At 37.2% G+C, this 11,178-nt stretch overlaps 1 protein-coding gene across 1 annotated transcript; it reads right to left on the reverse strand.

The window, feature by feature from the left end:
* Nucleotides 1-8,950: 8,950 nt before the first annotated feature.
* LOC123329605 (putative olfactory receptor 52P1) lies at nt 8,951-9,904 on the reverse strand. The gene has a single exon (XM_044928980.2). The coding sequence runs from the start codon at nt 9,902-9,904 to the stop codon at nt 8,951-8,953; it is 954 nt and encodes a 317-aa protein (XP_044784915.2).
* Nucleotides 9,905-11,178: the final 1,274 nt, after the last annotated feature.

Here is an 11,178-nt window from a genome sequence, read left to right on the forward strand (position 1 = left end):
AGATGCTTGATATGATTTCCATGTTTTTAAATTCACTGAGGCTTGATTTGTGATCCAAGATGTGGTCTATCCTGGAGAATGTTCCATGTGCACTTGAGAAGAAGGCGTATTCTTCTGCATTTGGATGGAATGTCCTGAAGACATCAAAGAGATCCAGATCATCTAATGGCTCATTTGAGACTTGTGTTTCCTTATTAATTTTCTGTTTTGATGATCTGTCCATTGGTGTGAGTGGGGTGTTAAAGTCTCCTACTATTACTGTGTTACTGTCCATTTCTCCTTTTATGTCTGTTAGTGTTTGTCTTATGTATTGAGGTGCTTCTATGATGGGTGCATAGATACTTAAAATTGTTATGTCTTCCTCTTGGATTGATCCCTTGATCATTATGTAGTGTCCTTCCTTATCTCCTGTAATCTTTATTTTAATGTTTATTTTGTCTGATATGAGGCTTGCTACTCGAGCTTTCTTTTGCTTCCCATTTTCATGGAATATATTTTCCCATGCTCTCACTTGCAGTCTCAGAGAAGGCAATGGCACCCCACTCCAGTACTCTTTCCTGGAAAATCCCATGGATGGAGGAGCCTGGTAGGCTGCAGTCCATGGGGTCGCTAAGAGACGGAGATGACTGAAGGACTTCACTTTCACTTTTCACTTTCATGCATTGGAGAAGGACATGGCAACCCACTCCAGTGTTCTTGCCTGGAGAATCCCAGGGATGGGGGAACCTGGTAGGCTGCCATCTATGCGGTTGCACAGAGTCAGACTCGAGTGAAGCGACTTAGCAGCAGCAGCAACAGCAGCACTTGCAGCCTATATGTGTCTTTAGGTCCGAATTGGGTTTCTTGTAGACAACATATTTATGGGTCTTGTTTTTGTATACATTCAGCCAGTCTGTATCTTTTGGTTGGAGTATTTAGTCCATTTACTTTTAAAGTAATCATTGAGATATATATATATATATATATATATACTGAGCTGATGTTCCTATAGCCATTTTCTTAATTATTTGGGGTTGATTTTGTAGATCTTTTTTTTCTTCTTCTCTTGTGTTTCTTGACTATATAAGTGCCTTGAACATTTGTTGCAAAGCTGGTTTGGTGGCACTGAATTTTTTTAACTTTTTCTTGTCTGAAAACCTTTTTATTTCTCCCTTAATTCTGAAGGAGATCTTTGCCGGGTACAGTAATCTTGGTTGTAGAATTTTCCCTTTCAGTACTTAAAATATATCCTGCCATTCCCTTCTGGCCTACAGAGTTTCTGCTGAATGATCTTCTATTAAGAGTACGAGGTGTCCCTTGTACGTTACTTGTTGCTTCTCCCTTGCTGCTTTTAATATTCTTTCTTTGAATTTAGTCTTTGTTAGTTTGATTAGTATGTGTCTTGGTATGTTTCTCCTTGGCTTTATTCTGTATGGGGCTCTTTGTGCCTCTTGGACTTGACTGGCTATTTCTTTTTCCATGTTAGGGAAATTTTCAATTATAATCTCTTCAAAAATTTTCCCATACCCTTTCTCTTTTCTTCTTCTGGGACCCCTATAATTTGAATGTTGATGAATTTGGTATTGTCCCAGCAGTCTCTGAAGCCATTCACAGTTCTTTTCATTCTTTTTACTTTATTCTGCTCTTCAGAATCTATTTCCACCGTTTTATCTTTCAAGTCACTGATTAATTCTTCTGCTTCAGGTATTCTGCTATTAATTCCTTCTAGAGTATTTTTAATTTCAGTAATTGTGTTTGTCTCTCTATGCTTATTCTTTAATTCTTCTATGTCTTTGTTAATTGATTCTTGTATTTTCTCCCTTTTGTTTTCAAGGTTTTTGATCATCTTTACTATCGTTATTCTGAATTCTTTTTGAGGTAGTTTGCCTATTTCCTCTCCCCTCTCAAGTTTGGCCCAGTTGTTTGTGTAAGCTTCTTGTGGGATGAGATTTGTGCTGAGTTATATGTTTGTTTGTTTATTTGTTTGTTTGTTTTTCCTCTGATGGACAAGGCTAAGTGAAGTGGTAATCCTGTCTGCTGATGATTGGGTTGGTATTTTTGTTTTGTTTGTTTAGATGAGATGTCCTACACAGTGTACTATTGGTGGTTGGGTGATGCCCAAACCACTTGTATTAAAGTGGTTTCCTTTGTGTGAGTTCTTACTACCTGATACTCCCTGACATTAGTTCTCTGGTTGTTTAGGATTTTGGAGTCAGGGCTCCCTCTCCCAAGGCTAAGGGCTTGATCCTTGGTCAGGAACGAAGATTCTACAAATAGTTTGTCATGTCAATAGTGAGATTAAAACAAATACCCCAAAATGAGAAACCAAAGATGAACCCCAGGCAAATGGCAGTTACAAAATCAGGCAAATAAAGTTAAAATAATGGAATATACACATATACATATACACCCATGAGCAAAGTCAAAACAGTCCAACAAAAATAAAATATATTGACCTGGTGCACAACGGAAAGAAAAAATTTTATTTACCACTTCCCTGGTGGCTCAGACGGTAAAGCGCCTGTCTACAATGTGGGATCCCTGGGTCAGGAAGATCCCCTGGAGAAGGAAATGGAAATCCACTCCAGTACTATTGCCTGGAAAATCCCATGGACAGAGGAGACTGGTAGGCTACAGTCCATGGGGTCGCAAAGAGTCGGACACGACTGAGCGACTTCACTTTCACTTTCAAGAACAAAACTAACTAATGAACAAACTGGAAAACCAAACTAAAGCAAGGTGCCAAGTGGGGAATAAAGCAATGAAAACAAAACTAACACATATGTTGAAAGGAAAGGAAAGAAAGAAAGAAAAGATATATAAAGTTAAATAGAGGTAGGTGAAGAAGTTTATGTACATTAAAGATTACCTGCAAGGGGAAAAGAAGAGTAGGAAAGGCAGTATCTTCTTGTTTCCATGGCTGCCCAGCTTTCCTCCACAGGCATTTCCCACCACAATCTCCTCCCTCACATCCCCTTGATCCATCTCTCCACAGATAGCAGCCCTCACCCTGAGATTGTGGAGCAATCCTTAAGCTCCAGCTCCTAGCCTCTGCACCTTCCAGGGGACCAGCGTCCCTGTCTGAAGTATGTATGGCTGTACAAGGACTGTCTGTTTTTCACTCCATTTAGGCTGCCACAGATCAGCTGTCTCACTCTGACATTAAAATGTTTCTTCTCTGACTCAGACTTTTGCCCCAATGTGGGGATTGGACCCCTGCTTCAGTTTCCCCACCCACTGAGGGCACTTCCAGTCCTACTAACATGCCTAATTTTTTCCCCTAGTTACTTGGTCCTACTGAGTTTTGGGTGTTTCTGTATATTCTTTTCTGCCGGTCAGGTACTCCTGTCCACTCTCAGCTGGTGTTCTGCATGCATTTCTGTGTCTGAAGGTGTATTCATGATGCATCCATAGAGAGAGAGGTACTCCATGTCCACTTTCTCCTCTGCCATCTTGTTTTCCTCCTGGCTGTTGGATTTTTATCCCTCCCTCACACACAAATAGTTTTTACTGCATCAATTCATATCATCATATGATTTAGCTTCAAGATGTGATGGGTAACATTCATTGATTTTGAAATAGTGAACCAATCTTGCACACAATCTTACTCACTTGGATGTAATGTAATATTTTTAGTATATTATTAGATTTTATTTGTTAACAGTTGGTTGAAGATTTATGTATCTATATTCATGAGAGATATTAATCTAATTGGTCTTTTCTGTTAAAGTTTTATCTGTTTCTGTTACTAGGGTTATACAAACTTAAATATCTAGACAGATTACTACATATATTTATTCTTATATAAAACTATGGACAGAGGTTCATGACACTGGACAGGAGGCAGGGATCAAGACCATCCCCAGTGGAAAAAAAATGCAAAAAGGCAAAATGGTTGTCTGAGGAGGCCTTACAAACAGCTGTGAAAAGAAGAGAAGTGAAAAAAAAAAAAAAAGAGAGAGAGAGAGAAAAGGAAAGATATACCCATTTAAATGCAGAATTCCAAAGAATAGCAAGGAGAGATAAGAAAGCCTTCCACAGTGATCAATGGAAAGAAATAGAGGAAAGCAATATAATGGAAAAGACTAGAGATCTCTTCAAGAAAATAAGAGACACCAAGGGAACAGTTCATGCAAAGATGGGCTCAATAAAGGACAGTAATGGTATGGACCTAACAGAAGCAGAAGATACTAAGAAGAGGTGGCAAGAATACACAGAAGAACTATACAAAAAAGATTTTCATGACCCAGATAACCACGATGGTGTGATCATTCACCTAGAGCCAGACATCCTGGAATGTCAAGTCAAGTGGGCCTTAGGAAGCATCAGTAGGAACAAAGCTAGTGGTGGTGATAGAATTCCAGTTGAGCTATTTCAAATCCTAAAAGATGATACTGTGAAAATGCTACATTCAATATGACAGCAAATTTGGAAAACTCAGCAGTGGCCACAGGATTGGAAAAGGTCAGTTTTCATTCCAATCCCTAAGAATGCTCAATTCATTCAATTGCATTCAATTCATTCCATTCAATTGCATTCAATTCATTCAATGCCAAATAATGCTCAAACTACCACACAGTTGCACTCATCTCACACACTAGTAAAATAATGCTCCAAATTATCCAAGTCAGGCTTCAACAGTACATGAAGCATGCACTTCTAGATGTTCAACTGGTTTTAGAAAAGACAAAGGAATCAGAGATCAAATTGCCAACATCCATTGGATCATCAAAAAAGCAAGAGAGTTCCAGAAAACCATCTATTTCTGCTTATTGACTATGCCAAAGACTTTGACTGTGTGGACCACAACAAACTCTGGAAAATTCCGAAAAAGTTGAGAATACCTGAGAGAAATGTGTACACAGGTCAGGAAGCAGCAGTTAGAATTGAACATGGAACAGCAGACTGGTTCCAAATCAGGAAGGGAGTATGTCAAGGCTATATATTGTTACCCTGCTTATTTAACTTATATGCAGAGTACATCATGAGAAATGCTGGGCTGGATGAATAGCAAGCTGGTTTCAAGATTGCTGGGAGAAATATCAATAACCTCAGATATGCAGATGATGCCCCTTATGGCAGAAAGTGAAGAAGAACTAAAGAGCATCTTGATGAAAGTGAAAGAGGAGAGTGAAAATGTTGGCTGAAAGCTCAACATCCAGAGAACCAGATCATGGCATCTGGTCCCATCACTTCATGGTAAATAGATTGGGAAACAGTGGAAACTTTGACAGACTTTACTTTTGGGGGTTCCAAAATAACTGCAGATGGTGACTGCAGCCAAAAAATTTAAAGATCTTGCTCCTTGGAAGGAAAGTTATGACCAATTAGACAGCATATTAAAAAGTAGAGACATTACTTTGCCAGCAAAGGTCAGTCAAAGCTATTGTTTTTCTAGTAGTCTTGTATGGATGTGAGAGTTGTACAATAGAGAAAGCTGAGCACCAAAGAATTGATGCTTTTGAACTGTGATGTTGGAGAAGACTCTTGAGAGTCCCTTGGACTGCAAGGAGATCCAACCAGTCCATCCTAAAGGAAATCAGTCCTGAATATTCATTGGAAGACTGATGCTGAAGCTGAAACTCTGATACTTTGGCCTTCTGATGGGAAGAACTGACTCATTTAAAAAGACCCTGATGCTGGCAAAGATTAAAGGCAGGAGGAGAAGGGGATGACAGAGGATGGGGTTGGATGGCATCACCGACTCAATGGATATGAGTTTGGGTAAACTCGGGGAGTTTGTGATGGATAGCGAGGTCTGGTCTGCTGTAGTCCTTGGGGTTGCAAGGAGTCGGACACAAGTGAGTGAATGAACTGAACTGATAGCTATTATTAAAAATGGAAATCTATTAATCTCTCAAAGGATACTGTTTTTTTTCTGTATTATATATGCACATTTTGGTCATTGAAATCTGTTGTTGTTCCTGGAACTAAACTAAATTAAATTACGCACATGTGGGGAGGGAGGAGGGAGGAGGGTTCAGGATGGGGAACACATGTATACCTGTGGTGGATTCATTTTGATATTTGGCAAAACTAATACAATTATGTAAAAAAAATAAAATAAAATAAAAGATAAAATAATGCACACACAAAAAATAAATAAATAAATTACACACATGAATGTGTGTATATAGGAAGCAATGAATGAAAAAACAGACCTATATCTGATCAAAAATTTGTTGTTTTTAGGTCACTAAGTCATGTCTGACTCTTATGCGACCCCAAGGACTGTTGCCCAAAAGACTTCTCTGTCCATGGAATTTTCCAGGCAAGGATACTGGAGTGGGTAGCCATTTCTTTCTCCAGGGTATCTTCTCGACCCAGGAATCAAACCTGCATCACCTGCATTGGCAGGCAGATTCTTTACCCCTGAGTCACTGGGGAATCTCAACTAACACTTTATGATGTAGTGGGTTGTTGCTCTAAATTATAGATTAGCAAACTTTTTATATAAAGAGATTGACAGTGAATATTTTAAACTTTTTGTATGATCTCTGTCCTAATTATTCAACTTTGCCCCTATATTGTCAAAGCTTCCATCAACAATACATTGATCAATGGATATGATGATGATCCAATAAATTTTTTTTTTTTTAAAAGATGCAGCAAGATGGATTTAGCCTGTATGCTACAGATTGCCCCATGAATCTGACAAAGTCATATTCTGTGAAGTAGGTCAAAAGTAGTATTAGGCTCTATAAGTGCAAAGTATAATGTAGTGTTTAATTAAATAAATTCCGATTTTTGGCTAGATTTATCACCTGGAGACAAGGTCATTCACTGCATACAAGATTGCATGGCCCTTTCACCATTCCCATTGTACAACTCTATTTCTCACGGTGACCTATGACCATCACAGTGCCCCAAATTAGATATTTTCTTATAGGATGCCCCTCCTGCTTTTCTAATTATGCTTTTTTCTTTAAGTTTTATCCTCCTTTTTTAGTATGCCATGACTCTCTTCTGGATGTATTTTTACTTTCCATACAGTGTCTATTCACCTCCATTGTGATGTTGCCTCTTGGAAAACCTTTGACACCCTTACTACCTGGATATGTTATCATTACTCTTCAAGATTCAAGTCATCCTTTTCCTAGCATCTCCTCCAATATACCTTAGAAAATTGTCTCCTCGTGGTAGTTTTGGTATTCCATTATTACCTGAACATTTTTTAAACTGTTACTTTGAATTTATCTTTTTTTTTAATTATCTGGGATATATGCTGATTTTTTAAAATAAAAATTAGTTCATTTTTTACTACTTTGTTTCTCATATATTTGGACAAATATTTGACACCTAATAAATGCTTTATGACATTAACTGATTCTCCCACTGACTTAAGTGACTTGATGTGTTACTTATTGAGACTATAAATTTTTTAGGATGGTTTGGGTGGGTGAATAAGTGTGAAATGTCCATTTTGGAGAATGTTGAATAACTAAGAGGATATCTTTGTAGAGCTATCTATTTCAGAACTCTATTGGTATTTGGAAAAACATCTTTTCTAACAGATCTTCCAAATTTCAGTACCTATCTTGGCACTATTCATGATAATATGGAAGAAGATTATTTATTACTGTGATAACTGTGTTTCAGTCATCATTTAATTTAATCCTTGCTCTGACACTATAAAGTATAAAAACTATTTCCTCTGTTTAATCAATGATGAAACTCAGAATTTATACAGTCAAAAATGAAACACAGCCAGTCATTAGTAACAGAAGCAACATAAGAGCCACTCAGCGTATACTCATTGAAAAAAAAAAAAAAAGGAAGACTTACATTATTGTAAGGAATCAAGCTATTTGCAGTGTAATTCATACAAAAGTTAATGCAATACGAATACAGTTATAAATAGGTAAGATTAGGGCTACAGCAGAAAAAAAAGTCAGAGGCTAGGAAGCTCATTCATTTGAAAACATACTTTGGCCAATAAGTATTTGAAAAATACATTCCAATCTTTGTCAAGAATCAACAATTTCCAATTCAATGAACATTCATCCCATAAAATAATCCTAAAAGTAAAAGGATATTTTGCACAGAGCATTTATAGATGGGTCTTAAGTAGGACCTTCTGTATTACATGCATAGTAAAATTAATGTTCCTAATTAGGAAGCAAATTGTTTGCAAGCAGCACTGGATGAATGTGACTGAAAAATTGATATTCTCTGAAGCCAAAGAAAAGGGAACTGAACATGGATAAATAGCATTTTCACAAGTGTGAAGTGAAAGTGTTTAAGTATTTCAAGTGTTACTGAGAATCCATAATCATGTTACCAGGTTACCCTGATTGGACATTTCCTTAGTAAAATAGAAGTGACTCTTGCCTAGGAGGTTGACAAAATATTATAATATTGATCAGGCATAAGGAGACTGAAAAATCTATCATGATACCTAAAAGAAGAGCAAATGTATTGGAATAAATATAAAACATTGAGAGAAATGTGCTACATTTTTGACATGCTGATTCATCATTGCTACTAAAATAATAAGTAAAAAGACACTTGAAAATGATTTTTACTCAACAGTTTTTAAACAAAGTATGTAACAATTAAAAATGGAAAAAAATATTTTCAAGAATGGCAATGTCCAGTATGTTGAGAAGTTTTAAATTGTTACAAAAACTAACCTAGTCATTTCACGAGTGGATATTACTAAATATTATGAATAAATATAGAAGGTGAAGTAATATTAACAACAGATAACAATTGTTGCTAACATTTATTTAAATGCTAAGTATTTCAATAATTTAATATTTGTGAATGTGAAGAAACACACTTTTAGTTCTAAAAGAAAGAAAGCATAAAAATTGAAAATAGAGAAAAAAATAAATGTACAGCATCAACTATCACTGATTAAAACCATAGATGAATCAAAAAATATGTTGGGGACAAGGTTGTAACTATTATTAACGTATTATGACTTCATGAAACAGATTCTACCACCATGGGTTTGTTTTTAAATATCTTAGTTTTCAGAAATTTTTTTGTTTGGGGAAAAGAGACCAATCACTCGGTCACGAATCTGCTTGGTCTTGACACCATATACAAGGGGATTGACTGTGGGCGGCACCAGAAGGTACAAACTTGCAAAAATGATATGGACGCTTGGAGGCACCTTCTTGCCAATGCGGTGAGTTAGAAAGCTAAAGAGTGCAGGTGTGTAGGTGAAAAGGATAGTGCACACATGGGCAGCACAGGTGCCCAGTGCTTTTGAGTGGGCATGCTGAGAGGAGAGCTGGAACACCACCTGGAGGATTTTGAGATAGGATGTGGCTATGAGCCCAAGGTCCAATACCATCACTGAAAGGGCCACAGAGATTCCATATGTTCTGTTAACATGGGTGTTTGCACTAGCCAATTTCACCACAGCCATGTGCTCACAATAGGCATGATTGATGACATATTTGGTATAATATGGTAGTCTTCTAATGAGAAAGGGACCTGGCAAAACCAGGAAGATAGCTCGGACCACACTAGCTAGACCCATTTTAATGACCATTGTTGTTGTCAGGAGGGTTGTATATTGTAGTGGGATGCAAATAGCTACATAGCGATCAAAGGCCATGGCAACTAAGAGGGCTGACTCAGTTATGCAAAATGTGTGGATGAAATACAACTGTGCTAGGCAGATATCAAAGTCAATCCAATGTGCATCCAACCAAAAGATGCCAAGCATCTTGGGGGCTGTGGAAGAGGCAAGGGCCATATCATTCATTGCCAGCATGCCAAGGAAGAAATACATAGGCTGGTGGAGGCTTGGCTCTAGTTTGATGGTAATGATGATTATGCTGTTCCCCAGCAGGGTCAGGGAAAACAGGAGGCAGACAGGAATGCCGATCCAGCAGTGAAAATCTTCCAACCCAGGAATACCAACCAAGAAGAAAGATGAAATGTAGTGATGAGTAGCATTGTCTGCCATGTTAAAAGTCAATACATTGCGTGCTTAGACAGAAAGTAGCTGGTCAAATCCCTCTGTGCAGAAAGTAGGATGACAGACTGTTTTGCCGAAGGCCCTATATGTGTGGAATCCAGGCACACTGCAAATGACCTGCTTGAAGGGCTGACTCTTCTTCTAAACCTCTGCCAATCATCAGATTAACCACATCCCCATTCTTAGTCCTGGAATCTTCACCTGCAAATGAAAAGATTTAGTTTATTTATTTCAGATATTTTTTCCTGAGTTTTCAATTTTTTTTTTCCAATTCTCCCTGTAGCATGTATTTCTTGTTAGAGGATCAATTAGCAACATAATAACTTCATCATTGTGCAAAAGGCAATGTTGGATTCTGATATAAACAGTTTTAGAAAAGAAGTAAGTCAAGTCTTTTTAAGAAAATTGAGATCAAGTATGAATACACATACATAAACACACACAAAAATTAACAGGGATTTCAAAATGCAATCATTATTTTAATAATACTCATATCCATAGAGCACATAATAGAACAAGACCTAACTCTAAAGCATAAAAACAAAGCTTATGAAAATAAGGACAATAAGGGCTTAATCATCAACCAAATACAAATTTTTCCTATTTTAGATTAACTCCTTAAGAAGATCTGAAGATGGACAGCATATCACAACCATGTAAAAAGGGGAAAAAATGGATACTTTATTTCTTTATGCTATCAAATGATCTATACATGCTGCAAATAAGCACAGAAGTGTTGCTAAGCTCAGCCTTGTTTCTGGAACGCCAACAATCCCTGCTGAAGGCAGCCCTACCTCTGACTCTGGCATCCATCCTTCCTGATGAGAGGGAAGAGCAAGGAAAATACAAATTCAGCTTTTTTGGTCTTAGCAGCAAAAGTAGTTTCTGATGACTCCTGTTCTGACCATCTTCATTAGTTATGATAACTGGGCCCTATCCTTCCTAAGATCCAGTTTCTACCTAGTACTGTAATTCTGGAATATGCACCCCACTTTTCTTATGCTTTTTAGTATATAATTGTTCCCAATATCTTGCTTTCTGAACCTGAATTCTATTTACATGAAAGTCAATATATATTGAGAAATATACCTAATGGAAATGATTCCTTGTATAGTTGTTTTCATAATATCTGTATGAAAAAAAAAAAAAACTTGCCTGGTTATGTGTCTTCCTCTATTAAACATATGATACACTCAACCTATGTGAGTAAGCATTTGAAGTGTATTATTGTAAGAAATTGAAAATGTAAAATCAGTCATAAA

The sequence above is a fragment of the Bubalus bubalis genome, chromosome 16 (genome assembly GCF_019923935.1).
Source record: "Bubalus bubalis isolate 160015118507 breed Murrah chromosome 16, NDDB_SH_1, whole genome shotgun sequence".
In the NCBI taxonomy this organism is placed as follows: Eukaryota; Metazoa; Chordata; class Mammalia; order Artiodactyla; family Bovidae; genus Bubalus; species Bubalus bubalis.

What these genes read in the sequence shown, in the direction of transcription:
- LOC123329605 (XM_044928980.2), bottom strand. Translation starts at nt 9,904, where the DNA reads ATGGCAGACAATGCTACTCATCACTACATTTCATCTTTCTTCTTGGTT.